Raw genomic sequence first — 17,072 nt, forward strand, 5'->3', positions numbered from 1 at the left:
AAATAAAAATAAAATAAAATGGCATAAACCTGTTATTTCAGAGTTTTGGAAGCCTGAAGTCCAAAATCAATATTTTGGCAGGGCCTTCCTTGCTCAGGAGGAATTCTTCCTTGCCTCTTCCTAGCTTTTGGTGGTTGATGGCATTCTTGGCTTGCCAGGTGCATCACTCCAGTCTCTGCCTCCATTATCAAATGGACTTCTATCCCTTTATGTCTCCTTATAAGGACACAGTCACATTGGATTTCAGATCCACTCTAATCCAGTATGACCTCATCTTAACTAATGACATTTGCAGAGACACTGTTTCCAAAAAGATCACATTCAAAGGTTTCACGTAGACAGGAATTGGGGGAGGGGGAGCACTATTCAATTGCTTTGTTTTTATCATATGGAAGGAAGCATGACATGTTTTTATACTTGTATCCTATAGATGCATTTAGGGAGTTGACTTAAGCATTTGTCATTCCACATGGGTGCTCAGAGTTGTGAATATAAATTGCTAGAAATAGAATTGCTGATTCAAGGATTATGTGCATTTGATATTCTGATAGCTCTTGCTAGGCTTACCCTCATGGATGAAAGTACCCATTTCCCAACAGTAAGTACCTGTTTCCTAACAATAAGATATGTAAGAATTGTTAAGTATAATTACATTTCGTTGAAAAAAACAGAAAAATATGATAAATTCAACAGTTTAAGAAACAAAATCAGATTATTCCGAGTTTTAAAAAGATGAAAGAATTTTCTAAATTAGGAATAATACAAATACATATTTATATATATTGAGGGATTTTAAACTTCATCAATGTTATATTTAACTTTTATGTTCATAAATATCAGTCTATATTAAATTTTATTTAATTTTTATTTTATTTTTAAAATTAAAATCTAATTTAAAAATTATAAATTATTGACTTTACTAAAATGACTATGAGCTCAGATATGGCACAAAACAAGGACACACATCCAAGTTTTATTGATAAATGTGAAAACCTAAATGTTTAATTTTAGAAATCAGGAATGGTTCAATTTCAGGAAATTTAGTCATCTCCATGAATGTTAAAAGTTATGTTATCATATTAGTGAATTTTTTAAATATTCATGAAAATACCCCTGACTGGTGTCACTCAGTGGACTGGACCAAAAGGCCAGGTTCAATAAACCAAAAGGCCACTGGTTCAATTCCTGATCAGACATGCTTGGACTGTGGGCCAGGTCCCTGATTATGGGCACGCAAGATGCAACTGATAAATGTTTCTCTCACACATTGATGATTCTCTCTCTCTTTCTCCCTCCCTTCCTCTCTCTTTAAAAATAAATAAATACAACTTTTTAAAAATATTTATGAAAATGTTTAGCAAAATAGAAATAGATATATTCCCAGAAGTGAAATTGCTCGGTCAAAAGGCAGTTTCAAAACTAAAAATAGTTTTGTGAGGAACCTCCATACTGTTTTCCACAGTGGCTGCACCAGTCTGCATTCCCACCAGCAGTGCACCAGGGTTCCCTTTCTCCACATCCTCACCAGCACTTGTTCTTCACTGATTTATTAATGATAGCCATTTTGGCAGATGTGAGGTGATATCTCATTGTGATTTTAAATTACCTCTCTGATTGCTAGTGTTACTGAACTTTTGTTCATATCCAAAGAATTCTGAAGCACCAATTCAAAAGAACTTATGCACACCTGTGTTCATAGCAGCTTTACTTACAGTAGCCAAGATTTGGAACCAGCCTAAAAATTCATCAGTGGATGAGTGTATAAAAATGCTGTGGTACATTTACACAGTGGAATACTGTGCCTTAGTAAAAAAGAAGGAATTCTTACCTTTTGCAACAGCATGGATGAAGCTGGAGACTATTATGCTGTGTGAAATGAGCCAGGCAATGAAAAATAAATACCATATGATCTCATGTACAACTGGAATCTAAGGATCAAAATAAACTAACTAGCAAAAGAGAATCAGACAAAAACAAGGAATGGACTGATAACTGTAAGAGGGAGTGGGAGAGGATGGGGCTGGTTGAAATGAGGTGAATGGATTAGACAAAGAACATACATGACTCATCCATGGAGATGAACAGTGGTGTGGGATTGACTGTGGGAAGGTAGGGCTGGGGCAAGGGGGGTTTAAAAGGAGGAAAAAGTGAGGCAACTGTAACAGGATAAACATGTTTAAAATTTTTATAAATAGAAGTATGCCTTCTTGGCAAGTAATTTCCGTCATATGGTACATAGGCAATATTTAGTGCTTGAATTCTGGAGTCAGTAATGCCAGAAACAAGACAGAAGACCCATTATTTCTCTATTACAAAATGTGGTCACCCCACTAAATCTAAAACAAATATATAAAATAAAATGTTCATGAAGTCTTGGGGAATTCACTGAGATAAGAAAAAGAAATGAGCAATTTAACTATTAAAAAAAAGAAAAAAGTTACTACTTAAGATATAAAAACCCTAACAATTACTGAAGCTATTTGGATAAATAAAATTATTCAATCAGCTAACTGATTTAAGACATTAGTAAAATATGGCTCTCCTATGTATTGTTAATAAATAGAACAGATAATTGAACAAAGGATCTTTCAAAGTCTCAATGATTGTAAAATAGGAAAGTTCATGCAAGAAATGCCTGAACTTCTGTGAAGGAGACTATAAAACTTTACTGAGGAACTTTAAAGAAAACTTGAATTATTGAAAGATTTTTTATTTTTTCCTAAAGTGTTTATAAAATAAAACTCAATTTTAATTAAAGCCACATTCTTGTTTTTTAAATTGATTATAATCCTTAAGTTTATTAGAAACATTAAATGATCAGGAATAAAGAAGAGAAAGCAGATAAAGCAGGCTTTCCAGAGAAAACTAAGTGGGAGGTCCGTCTCAGATACTGAAATACGTTATACAATTATAGTAAGACTGACCAGTGGAAAAGATTAGGAACCTCAGGAATGGTCTTCATATCTATGGTAAGTCAATACATGATAAAAATGGCATTTCAAATTGGTAAGGAAAGATTGTTAAAAGTCTGATTTCTAGGTAGGTAAAATTAGAACATAAAAGCAATATAGCGACACTGGGCCCGCTCATTCCCTCCCTCAAAAGATTTGTGGATTGATCTGTAAAGCCATTTTAAAGTCACAGAAGAAGTCTGAGAACAAATCCAAGTGGAGAAAAATGTTTGTGAGATATGATATTACTCCTCCCAACATAATTGTACTGGTTCTTTGAATTATTTAGGTAACAGAATGAGTGAGTGACACAAACTCCTAATTATTTATTTGTAACTTAGCAATGTCACTATTATTCAGTATTTCTTCCTCTACAATCTGACACTGGCAGACACCTCCTCTATACAAATGTGTGGTTTTTTTTTTTAATCCAAATAGCCTATTTACTTCTGTCCAGCTAAACTTCTGACACGCAGAGCCATTCTCACTTCATCCCAAGTGTCTTGTCATATGCTTTTATAGTATAGCACAACATAGTTCAGGTCATCTCTTCAAACCCTGGCACAGTGCAGGCTGGCTCATGTCTTGAGGATGGGGTAGTGTACACATACTTCTCCTATGCCCCTGTTCCTGAACACTTTACGTAGCAATTCAGCACACCTCCTCCTTTTCTAGACCCGTGATGTTTATTCATTTGTATTCATAAGCAAAGTGCTCCTACCTGTACTTTTAAAGGCCTTTTCCAAATCAGAACAAACTGAACAATCATTCCTAAAAGCTAGAAATTTATACTTTGAATATTAGCAGAAATACTCATAAAAGTTTATATTCAAGATGATAATTACTAAGTTATTTAAAATAGCATGAAAGATTTAAAACTACTCAAATGACCAATAAAGGGATTATTAGTTTAATAAATTTGTTTGCATCCATACCATAAAATAATACCAAGCCATTGAAAATCCTATTATAGAAGAATATTTAAATTCCCTGATGAATTGCTCAACAATATGCTAAGAAATAAAAAAGCAGAATATAATGCCAGTTTAAAATATATATACAGAAAAAAGATAAAGTAAGTTCAACAATTTGTTAACATTTTTTCTAAGTCATAGTAATTAGATCATTTTTCTTTACATTTTCTATATTACCAGCCCATATGCAGTTCTTCTACAACCAGAAAAGGATACGAGTCATTTAAAGTTTAGCAGATACTTACTTTTAAGTTATGTTATCAGCAAATAAAACTCCTCAGACTCCACAGATTTATAAAAGGTGATTAAACTTTGCTTTCCTTTCTCTGGCAGGTGTGGGATGGCACCCGGCCACCGTATCCATCCTGGAGAGTCTTAATACAAGACCTTGTTTTTCATGGTGATTTGAGTTACATCCACCGGCTGCAGAATCTGACAGTAGACATTTTAGTCTATGATAACCATGTTCAAGTGGCAAAATCTCTGAAGGTGATGTTGAGTAGCAAACTGTTTGCTATTTTTTATTTTTATAAATTTGGGCATAACCACATTTATACATGATATTAGAGGTCTAGAAATTAACTCCAAATTTGTATTTTTTATTTTTAATATATTTTATTGATTATACCATTACAGTTGTCCCATTTCCCCCTCCTTCATTCCCCTCCACCCTGCACACCCCCTCTACCACTATTCCTCCCCTTTAGTTTATGTCCATGTGTCACAAGTTCTTTAGATTCTACATCTCCCATACTATTCTTGCCCTCCCCACTGTCTGTTTTCTACCTACTGTCTATGCTATTTATTCTCTGTACCTTCTCCCCCCTTCTCCTACTCCCACTCCCCTGTTGCTAACCCTCCATGTGATCTCCATGTCTATGGTTCCACTCCTGATCTAGCTGTCATCTTTGCTTTTGTTTTAGGTGTGGTTGTGAATAACTGTTGAGTTTTCTGTCCTTTTACTGTTCACAATTTTTATCTTCTTTTTCTTAGATAAGTCCCTTTAACATTTCATATAGTAAGGGCATGGTGATGTTGAACTCCTTGAATTTGACCTTATCTGAGAAGCACTTTATCTGCCCTTCCATTCTAAATGAAAGCTTTACTGGATAGAGCAATCTTGGATGTAGGTCTTTGGATTTCATGACTTGGAATACTTCTTTCCAGCTCCTTCTTGCCTGTAAGGTCTCTTTTGAGAAATCAGCTGACAGTCTGATGGGCACTCCTTTGTAGGTGACTGTCCCCTTATCTCTTGCTGCTTCTAGGATTCTCTCCTTCATTTTAATCTTGACTAATGTAATTATGATGTGCCTTGGGGTGTTCCTCCTTGGGTCCAACTTCTTTGGGACTTTCTGGGCTTCCTGGATTTCCTGGAAGTCTTTTTCCATTGCCAGACTGAGGAAGTTCTTCTTTATTATTTATTCAAATAGCTTTTCCACTTGTTGCAGTTCCTCTTCCTCTTCTGGTACCCCCATAATTCAGATGTTGGAATGTTTAAAGATGTCCTGAAGGTTCCTAAACCTCTCCTCATGTTTTTGAATTCTTGTTTCCTCATTCTTTTCTGTTTGGTCATTTTTTTCTTCCTTCTGATCCACTCCCTTGATTTGAGTTCCAGTTTCCTTTCCATCACTATTGGTTTCCTGTGCATTTCCCTTCATTTCAATTAGTTTAGCCTTCATTTGTTGCTCTAATTTGTGACTAAAATCAACCAGTTCTGTGAACATCCCTATCACCAGTGTTTTGAACCGTGCATGTAACAGGTTGGCTATATCTTGGTTGCTAAGAAGTACTGGCTCTGGGGCTTTGAGCTGTTCTTCTTGAGCCATAGTGTTTTGGTCTGTTTGTGCCTGTTATATAGTGAGGGGCTGAGCCTTTGGTGTTCTCCAGGGTGGGACGACCCAGTTGCTGGGTTGTGACACTGTATGTGGGGGTGGGGTCAGAGAGGGGCAATGGCATTTATTCCGGCTCTCTCTGGGATTTCTGTCCCCTCTGCTGCTTCCCGCAAGCAAACCAGGCCCTCCTGGTGCCAGCTCCCAGGTGTATGGGCCTGTGCACCCTCCAGGACCCTGTGGGTCTCTCCACCAAACTCTCTGTGAGCCTGGGAGCTTCTCCGGGCACCTCCACCCCTAAAGTCTTTCCAATTGGTGCTTTCAGGCTCTAATTCCCATCTCTGGGGCCTTAGCCTGAGCAGTCTGTCTCACTGCTCACTCCTTTGCCTGGTTTATCTGAGTGTGAATGTGTGACCGCAGTCAGCCAGCTGCCTTGAGTCGCCACTGGGTCCGCCAGTTGCCACCCCACTCCAGGGGATCTGCCAACTGCCACCTGTGTGCCTGGGTCAGTCCAGCTGCTTTTTCCTGCGCAACCCTTCTTGCCAGCTGCTGATTCCACCTCTCTTACTGGTCTGGCTGAATGGTTCGCTGCTGTCGGACTTTCGCTCAGTTCAGTTTTCTGTGTTTTGGTTGCATTTTTGTTATTAAAACTTTGTTGTCTTTAATCTTGGTTCTGGGAGGAGGCACAGTGTTTCCACCTACACCTCCATCTTGGCCAGAAGTCCCCCTATATTCCTTGTTTTTTATTTTGTGAAATGTATGTTCAAAATAAATTCTGTGCATTAAAATAACAGTGGCTTGAACAGCTTTTTAAAAGTAAAGAACACTTCCTGAACATCTTAAATTTGTACACAGTTACACTATGAAAATAAAGAAAATAATTTATTAAGAAATATTGCTTTACAATGACATGATTTATAAAATATTTGTAAATTTAAACATTAAGCTTTGTTAATTTTTGGCAATAAAAATCTAGCCTTTATACTTATTAGTTTAAGAAATTAATAGTCCATCTCTACAATCATATTGTGTCTTTATTTGTGTGTATGACCTGTGCACTGTTTTAGGGATATAGTTTTAGGTAAAAGTACACTGTTTACCTATGGTACTTTTTGCTTAGTAATATTTTAAGGAATTTTTTTCATTTCATTATATCTTATTTGCAAATACCCTCTCTAGCAAAGAATGGCATCATTAATAATAACAACAATAATAGTAGCATTTGTTAAGCCTTTCATCTATGTTTAGCATTATCCTGTGCACTAGGAACTAGCATCATTCCCCTTTTATGAATGAGAAAACAGACACTCAGAGGTTAAGCTCAAGAATTCACAGCTACTTGGGTGAAACCAGTATTTGAATCTACATTGTCTGTTTCCAGAGCCAGTTTTTTTAACCAGTAGAAAGAAATTATGTTCTTTATTGCAAATAGATCCATCCCACCTTTAGGGAGTTAGTTATACAGCTTACTTATAGGAAATTATACAACCTACTTATAGGAAGGAAATTAAAAGTGAATTGCAGTTTTCTAGAACTGAATTTTAGTACCCAGTTTTCCTTTGCAAATATTTCCCGTTGTACATTGTGTTAAAATAAAACCAAATTAATAAATCTGTGTGAAATTAGGATCTCAGAAGGCAATAAACTGCACTTTCTTAATTCTTTATGCCTGTGTGTGAGCACATGTTCTGACACATTCAAGAAAGTTGACTTTTAAAGGCATATCATGGATGCTTTTCCCTGATTTTTATCTACATAGATTAGTTTGAAGTAATGTTGAAGCCAGTTCTAAAGTCTTCCTAAAATGTAGGTTTCTTTTGTAAATGAAGATTTACATTGTAGATCAACTTTCATTATTTAATGCCCTTCTCTTTCCCTGTGCTGCTTCTATATGTGTTTTGTTCCCCTCGCTTGTCCTGATTTCCCTACCCAACTCCTGAACAGCAGCCACACAGTGCTTTCCATGCAGTAAGGATGAAGTAAATAAAACTTCCTGGTAACAGTGAGTACTGTGATTTCTTTCTTTCAGACTTTTTTCCATCTCCCTTTTTGCTGCTTCACCTCACCCACTAGAGGGTGCTGTGAACACAAAATTAAAATACAGATTGGCTAATTTTTTTCTAAAGATACAACATGTCTGTAATGTAATAGAAAAATGAAAATGATTTTCTCTGTTTAAAAGTAATATAGCTGTAGGCTTTCTAATGTACATTAACATCACATTTTATTTTTCTGAGACAACCTCTATCTCAACCATTTCATATTAATATAAGATGCCCTGGAGGCAGATGACAGGGATACAAATGAATTCCTATCAGCACTTGAACACAGCTTTTAAAATTACATTATTTTACCAAAATACATGGAACACATTTTTATTGTGTGGGAACAGGAAAAGGACAGTTAAGGCAATAACTGTCCTCTCAAATAAAGAGGATGGTTAAGGCAATTATGAAGTAAATATAATTGACATACATATAACACATTTTACAGCCAAAGTTGCGTATAACGTTTTCCCTAAATCTTGCTTTTAAGTTATCTCCTTGCTGAAACATTTTACACACAGGCACATTAAACCTTTTGTCTAGAGGTTAGAGTAGTGTATTTTCATTACCCAGTCTTAATCCTGATACAGTTTTAAAATAATTATAAAACATGTAGTAATAATTATGTTTCACCTTTAGTGACCCAAGAACTGTAACTTGACTTGTTATTTTTTGACATGTAGAGGTCTTTAAAATATTAAACCTAAAGTGAAATTCGTGAGGGCTTATGTGGAATCTTTAAATTATTTCTAAAGGGCTCGTGATTTCTTAATACCCTTACTTGCCTTGCCTTTATTTTTAATGTTTCTGCATTGAAATGGGCTTTTGTAACAGGTTTTTAAAGCAGTTTTTATAATGTTTGGTAAGACTCCCTCCTTGTATTTCTGGAATTTGACGTTACCCACAAGACTAAGCGGTATTTGTCTGGTATTATAGAGCACCTGGCATATTTCCCAATGTACTTAACACGCTTGAAAAGTATATAGTCCTGCCTTCAAAACGAATTTCTGGAAATAATAATTCATTGTCTTTATAGCCTGTTTGCATAAGTAAATTCTCTCTTGGCCTATAATTTTGTTTTATTTTGAAATGCAGTTGTAGAGAAGATAGTGTAATAAACACACATGTGCTTGGCACTCTCACATTTCATGTTTCCAAATGTTTTTGCCACACTTATTTTAGGTGCTTTTGATTATTACGAAATAAAACTACATACTGAACCTTTTTTGTGCCTTTGCATAGTCTCATTTTTGCCCCCCAGTATCCTTTTCTACATATCCTAATGTGTAGCTATGAATACCCATGTTCATTACATTTTATGTGCGTTTGCCTGAAAATGTGTAATTGTATATGTATCATTCTGTAACTTGCTTTGCTCTTTGACATTATATTTTTATGCTTTATTTATATTCATACACATGTCTGCATTTAATGCCAGACTGTCTTAATTATTGTACCTTTATTTTTAAATGATATTCCCAAATCAAGGCCCCTCTCCCGGTTTAGTCTTCAAGATCGACTTGGCTGTTTATTTTCATATACATTTCAGAGCAGCTTTTCAAATTTAGTGAAAGACACTGGAGATTTTGATCAAAATTTCATTGACTTTTAAGATTAATTAAGGGGAGATTATCTTCATAATGTTGAACCTTTTTACTTGTGAATATGGTATCTTCCTCCTTGGGTTTGGCCTTGTTTAAGTTCTTTGTGGGACTTATATGTACTGTACTGATGTATTCTGTGTATTATAAAAGAATCACCAATTACAGTAAATGTTCAGAAAAGTCAGATAAAAGTCATAGAAATATACTCTTTTATATTTTCTTTTAGTATTTTACTTTGGATACTGTGGGGAAAATTAGTTTTGTCCTGTGTGTGTGTGTGTGTGTGTGTGTGTGTGTGTGTGTATTCCTTCTCTGACCACTCTGTTCCCTCCCATGATGTGGATGTTAGGGAAGAAGTCAGAACAGACGACACTAAAAACTACCTTAACTCCCCCTCACAAAATTCTTCATTGGGTGGGGAGGACCCTTGAGAATGAAGATGAGTAGCATCTGGGAGTGTGGGTTTTTTCCTTCCATTTCTCTTCTCCATCAAATCCAGAGAGTGGTGAGGAGAAATACAATGAACTGAAAGAACAGTAAGCAGAGGGGGAAGGTTGGTTTATTATCTCATCCTTTTGTATTCCCCCCTGTATAGCTTGCTGTTGCATAGAAGCTCCCACTGTTATTCATTTTGGACCTTGAGGGAAAAAAGAGAATTATATTCTCACAGTCATCAGCAGTAAAAATTACTGCCTTATTCAAATAAGTTAACATTTGTATTTAGTAACTCGTTTTGCTTATAACTCTTCCTAAAAATAAATGTGATTTAGACTATAGGGCTTCTTCTTTTGAGTAGGTATTCATTTCTTTGATAAACAATCTCTGACTCATTTTAAGTCATCCACGTTAAAAGCATATTAAATACTTTATTACTAAAGGTATTTTTAAGATTAAATCTAGCAAAACTTAACTATAGAAACTAACTATAGAACATTTAGTTCAAAACTATAGTTTAATCCTTATTTGAAGTCACAGGACGTGTTCACATTATAATGTACCCACGCAAATTGTTTATTGTAAAAGTTTTCATAAACTGATGGGTTAGGGGATGTATTATTTCGATATGTAGCAGATTTTTAATTATTTTCTGATACTCATAGTGAGAATTTTAGTGATCATATTTAATTAAATCTTGCCTTCTTGCCTTCAAGTAGTTAATACAAGTTATTTTCAGAAACCTTAATCAAATAGATTTATTAAACTGAGAGAGGGCTTCAACTTGATTTAGGTCATGGCCTTCTTAATTGCTATATTTTACCCGTGCTAGGGCTGAATCTTATTGCATACTGTAGGATCTCTAAGCAGAAATGGTCTCACTTTTGAGTGTACGTTTGTATACACAGACCCGTGTATACAAACATACATTTTGGTTTTGGTGCAACTTGTTTGGGGCTGACACTCAGTACACACCCCTCTGGTATATACCACACCAGCATCTCCTCTGATTGGTCAGCATCCCTCCTTGTTGGTCTGTGCCCCATATAGTTGTTAAATGTTTTGAGTACCAGCATTTGTTTGGTTTTCCTCCATTTTCTGAAGAAGATAATAATCTCTTTTTAGGTTGGAAGCTTCCTTAGAATTTATAGCCTCCATACGAAACTCCAGTCAGTGAATTCAGCAAACCAGTCAACATCGTTAGCTCTGGAGTTTCATCTCCACGGGGGCACCAGTTACGGTCGGGGGATCAGAGTCTTGCTGGAAAGCAACTCTGATGTGGACCAATTGAAAAAGTAAGCTTATTATATACCTATTTTTAAAATGTAAATAAAGTATTAATTAAACCGATTTTCGAGATAAGAGATTGTTCTGGGATTGCTAGGGGGGATCTAATAGGTTCCTTGTAATTGATCCTCACAACCTTCTCTGGCATTATTCATTTTATTTTTAGTGAGATCAACCAAATGAAACAGAAATCAAGGGATTGTAGATTCAAACAGCTAAATAGTAGCAGAGCCAGGGATACAGTCTAAGGTTTCCACTTAGATACTCAGGACTGTTCTTGTGCCCGTGCTGTTCTGCCATTTGCCACATTCTCCATGAACAGCAACAAAGAGGGAAACTGGAGTTTAGCTGAAGCTTGGAAAACTCGGTCCATACCCAGCACTTCAAACACATGTGATCCTGCTGTGAAAAATAACATTGGCCTTTCTAAAGTGCGCGTTGCTGATAAAATAGGTAGCTGAAGTGTTTTAGGGTATCATATTTTTTAAACTTTTAGATGTTTCCAGAGAGTAAATATTACCGTAAACGTTACTATACATGCAGTTCTTTTTCCTTATGTATTTCTAGTGTCTCTGTGTACACTTTTTGATCGGTATTCTAGAGCAAGAAAAATATATCTTCTGCCTGCCTTCAAAGAAATACAGAAAATTTAAAAAAAAGAAATACAGAAAATAACCCTTTCAGTATATTGGAATGACATACATATTTTCTAAATTTTAATACATCGAAACCAAAGACTTGAAAGCCAATTAAATTGGCTGTTTTAACAGTCTATTTTAATAATTTTACAGCAGTTTCACTACCTCATATTGTAATATATAGAAACATAACATTTTACTTCTTGAATCTAGAGTGAGATTGTCAGGAGAATGTTATCCATTAAATTACCAATTTATTTTTGGCCATCGAATTTCATCATCCCACTGTTACACTTATATCTTTCTAGACTTTTTGAATTTGGGGGGCCCTTGGAACTCCAGGTATATAGACCTTTTAGTGAGGAATGCATACGCACAAACAGAATTTTACACAATATTAGTGAGTTTTGGTTTCTATGCATAAAGTTAAACTGACCATATTGACTTTGTTTTATGCAATTTGAACTTACATTCTTTCAATTATAGGGTTTTAGAATGTGCAAGTTTGACAGCCAATCAGTGTTCAGATGGTATATGTCAATCAGAATGTGAGGACAGCGTTCCAACAAGTAAGGACAATTTTTAACATTGACAGTTTAATATCTGCCAAGTAAAATGGCTTTATCAACACTAATTTTCTATTTTAGTATCTTTCTATCTGTGTCTCTTGTCTTTTGTTAAACCTGTATTCATTGTAAAGGAAAATACTAAATCTTTATCTCTGCTTACCCAAAAGGTAAACATTGTTCTTTCCTTAATTGTATAATTAGATCTTCTTTTTTGTTCAAATAAGGGTAGTAGGGATTACATGATTTGTGATATAAGTAGTATTTTTGCATATATGTTTATGTATGTAAGTGTATATTTATTTATTAATTTAAAATCTGTATTAATTCCTTAGGTAACTGGGCTTTTTTGCATGTTAGTATCTAAAAGGAGCAAAGGTTGTTTTTGCTGCTTTATTTTAAACAGCCTAAAAGTTTTTTTCATCATATATCTTAGATGTATACATGATTTCCAGACTTCATTGAGTTAATCAAATATCTAGCTTTAAGATATTAATAAACACTTGGTTATGCATTATTGTTATTATCTACCCGAATAGGTGACTATTCAAATTTCTAAATTTTAAAACTCTCAATTGGTAAGATTTTTTTTCTTTTACCATTTTGTCTTAATGCCTCTTTGTACATTCTGGGACCCAGAATCTATGTTGTGTTTTTATCTTGTGTGTGTGTGTGTATATATATGTGTGTGTGTGTGTGTTGCATTTTACAGTCTAACTCCTCCACTATGATCCAGAGTCATTTTATAGGTGTTTACTGTCTTTCTATACCAGTAAGGGTAAGCACTAAAATTAACATGTATGGCTTGGTAGACACTTAGTAACTGCCTACATGCATTATTATTTAATCCTAACAGCACTCCTATGATCCTGATAACTGTTTTCTTCTTTTTATAGAAATTAAACTGAGGCTTTGAATGAAGCAGGGTTGGTTGTCATATAATTTGCCCTGGGTCACTTACTTAGCTTTGAACTGAGGGCAGAGCCAGTCAGATTCCAATGCAGGCTATTTGAAATTTTTTTGCATACATTTTAAATTTGTTTTTGTTTCTTTCTGCCAAAACTCCACATTTCCTAGCCCCTTGATGATGGCATTTTAGCCTGAGCTGTGATTGTTTGAACAACCATTAGCTCAATTGACAATCATTTGGAGATAGTATAATTAGTGATTACACTTTGAACTCTCTTTCCTCCTTTTAAAAGGACTTTAAAATTAATTTTTTAAATATTTTATTTCTTTTTAAAAAAATTTTTTAGAAAGAGGGGAAGGGAAGGAGAAAGAGAGGGAGAGAAATCAATGTGCGGTTGCCTCTCACATGGCCCCTACTGGGGACCAGGCCTGCAACCCAGGTGTGTGCCCTGACTGGGAATCAAACTGTGACCCTTTGGTTTGCAGCTTGTGCTCAATCCACTGAGCTACACAGCCAGGGGTAAATTAATTTTATATTACAAAAGTAATACAAGTCATACTATCAAGTTATGTACTTTTCCCATGCCTTTAGGCCCACTTCCTGAATTAATGTTAATAGTGTAGTGTGATTCCTTCAAAGCCTTCACGTGTATACAAATATATATACTAGTACATGAACAGATAGGCCTTTTCCCTCTGTTAAAATTTTTACAAAAATGGGACCCTCCTATACCAGTTGCATTATCATAAACCTCTTTCTGGTATATTTATATAGCTCAAACTTACTCTTTTAATAGTTGCATTATATTTTATAATAAGAATCTAATATTATTAATACAGCCATTTTCTACTTGATAGACATTCTGATTATTTCCAGTGTTTTGTTCTTACAATTAGTGCTTTACTAAACATCCTTGGCCAGTTGTACTTTCATGCTTTTATTTCTCTAAAATAAACTTCTAAAAGTGAGGTTGGTGGATAAAAGGGTAAGCACATTTTTATTTTTATAAACTTGCCAAATCATATGCCAAAATGTCATAGGATTCGTATGCAAATAACACCGTGGGAGAATGTGGTTCCCTGCCAGCACAGTGCAGGTTAACGGTGTATATGATTCTTAAGAGATTGGCAGGTATAAAGGGATACTTAAATTTCCCCACAAACTTGGGAACTTAAAAATTTTATTGTGTATTTTTCAGCTCTTTTTACTCCCTTGAGTAAAAAGGAGTGTCAGCTCTTGATTTTCTGTCACATTCTTTATCTTTTTTGTTTATCAGTTTATGGGAGTCCGTGTGTATATTTTACATGTATTTTCTCATTATTTGACTAATTTTAAAGTTTTTACCACTGTTTTCACTTCATGCAGAATGGCAGATATTAGGTAATCAGATTCATTGAAATTATTCTTTGCCAGCTTCACACGTCCATTCATGTTCTCTTGCCACGGATTCTCACTTTAATAGTCATGTTGAGGAGGACAAACAATGCATGTGTTTGTCTATGATGCCCCATGATTGATAAAAACATAATATACTATTATGTGTCTATATAATAGAATGTAAGGTAAAGTAATTACAGTATGGATACTTTTAAAGTCTTGAATTCTTTATTTTAGAAAGCAGTATTAAAACTTACTGCCCTATTGCCCTGGCTGGTGTAGCTCAGGGGATCAAGCACAGGCCTGCAAACCAAAGTACCGCCGGTTTGATTCCCAGTCAGGGCACATGCTTAGGTTTCAGGCCATATCCCCAGTAGGGGGTGTACTAGAGGCAACCATACATTGATGTTTCATTCCCTCTCTTTCTCCCTCTTTCCCCCTCTTTCCCCATCTCTCTAAAATAAATAAATAAAATCTTAAAAAAAAAAACTTACCGCCCTATTCACTACTTTTGCTGCATTCTTCTTAAAGTAAAATTTCTGTATTATGGTGATCATCAAGTCATCCTATTAAATTTAGTAAGTATTATTTTATCTACCTCTCTCATTTATTTCCCTCACATTTTGTTTTTCCAAAATAGTAAAAATTTTCAAAGATACAGAAGAGTTGAAACAGTTGTACAGTGAATGCTCATAGCCTTTTACTCTGTGTGCTCTGTGATTTCTCTCTCTTCATCTACCAGTCTATTGTATCTTTTTTATTCACTTCAGATAAGTTACATGAGTATACCTCCTAAACATTTCAGAATGAGCATCATTAACAATATTGAACCTTCCCATCCCTTAACATGGTGTATTGTACCACTGGTTTAGATCATTTCCAGTTTCTATCAGCAATGTTTTATAGTTTTCAGCACCATACTGATATTAATAGGTTTAAACTGTATAATTCCCTTTACTTTCTACCTCCTGTAGGCTCCGGATCAGTGTCATTGTATGAGATAGAACGATGTCAACAGCTGTCAGCCACAAGTAAGACCATGCTCCCTTTTTGAAATATGGGCATAGTGGTGAGCTTTTAAACCCCGTTCTTACACATGCCAACAAATCCATTTCCATGAAATACTGAGAGCAGATACCCATCCATGAGCACAAAAATACTCACATATCAGTATTCATCTTTTATTCCTTACCTCATGCTCACTCATAAAATGGAACCCAGAAAGATACATGCTTTTACATTACATAGCTCTAAGGTTTATAAAACATACACTATTTAACACTGCAGTGGGACTTATTTTTAGTTGGAGAATGTAAAATATCTTAATATGACATTAATTTTAATCATTTCACATTATGCATTTAGGAGCATCCATAAAATAGCTCCTTACAATATGCCCCAAAATTGCAATTTAATATGCCCTCTTTCTGTTAATTCAGCTGAGATTTAAAAATTAAAAACAAATTTTAAGCACAAGTCCCTTAATGTTCTGTAATATACTATTATAAAATGTTTTTCTCCAGTGTTTATTGGAGAAAGGATACATACATAACTATGAAATAGGGGAAGGCCAGAAAAAAGTAACTTGTGGTATTATATTGCAATTGGAGGTGTTAGTATGAATTCATGGGTTTATGGATAGATGCAGAAATAGATACAGATGTGTATTTGCATATATGTATCACTCATTCATACATATATAATACACAGGTGATGTCTGTAAGTATAGGTATGAACATGTGTGCATTTGTGTCCTCGCTCTATCAACAAAAGGCTGTAGAAACAATGGTACCCACCCCCCGGCAATGAACACACTCTGTGCATAGATCTTGGTTTATAAAAAATATTCGCCTTCAAAACAAATCCAGGTCCCTAGGAAAAATAGGAGACTACGGTTCTGGAGTATCTTGTGCCAGAGAGAAGAAATCCTCAGTTAACAGTGGAACTTGTCAAATCTTGTACAAACTAAGCATCAAAATGAAAAATACTAGTGATGGGATAGAACTAATATATGGAATAATGTAGCAATACATTATTTTGTATGGCTAGTAAGTAAAAGAAAAAACAAATGAATAAATGAAGTTAAATGAAAAGCTCTTATTACAATAAAATGGCAGCTAATAAATGTAAAAATAATGATGAACTTAGGGAAAAAACACCAAAAACAACCATAATAGTAATAATTTATTTAGTTGTGAATTGCCGATGTGTCCTAAACTGGCAGGATCTTTAATGTTTAGCAAGATTGGGATATTTGTATTTTCCAAATTACTCTCTTAGTTAAAAGGGGGGGGGGGATAAATTTATAGTGGAGAAATTTCTTGAACACCATGTTAACCAACTGAGCAGAGGTAACATCCCCAGGAATGAAAACACTGAAAGCATATGCCTCTTGATGGGATGTACTGAGCAGACCACAATATTATTTATATACCATTCCTGCCAAAAATATGTGG

General features: G+C 35.0%; 1 protein-coding gene across 4 annotated transcripts in view; it reads left to right on the forward strand.

Moving 5' to 3' along the window:
• POT1 (protection of telomeres 1) overlaps nucleotides 1-17,072 on the forward strand; it is a 103,861-nt gene that overhangs the window by 53,038 nt on the left and 33,751 nt on the right. For all 4 annotated transcript variants that reach the window (XM_037039136.1, XM_037039137.1, XM_037039135.1 and 1 more), the window contains 4 exons: nucleotides 4,259-4,414; nucleotides 10,964-11,133; nucleotides 12,250-12,332; nucleotides 15,591-15,647. In XM_037039136.1, coding sequence (XP_036895031.1) covers nucleotides 4,259-4,414; nucleotides 10,964-11,133; nucleotides 12,250-12,332; nucleotides 15,591-15,647 — 466 coding nt within the window. The remainder of the gene's footprint in view (nucleotides 1-4,258; nucleotides 4,415-10,963; nucleotides 11,134-12,249; nucleotides 12,333-15,590; nucleotides 15,648-17,072) is intronic.

This window comes from Sturnira hondurensis, unplaced genomic scaffold (genome assembly GCF_014824575.4).
Source record: "Sturnira hondurensis isolate 20B ecotype Veracruz unplaced genomic scaffold, ASM1482457v3 Scaffold0025251, whole genome shotgun sequence".
Taxonomy (NCBI): Eukaryota; Metazoa; Chordata; class Mammalia; order Chiroptera; family Phyllostomidae; genus Sturnira; species Sturnira hondurensis.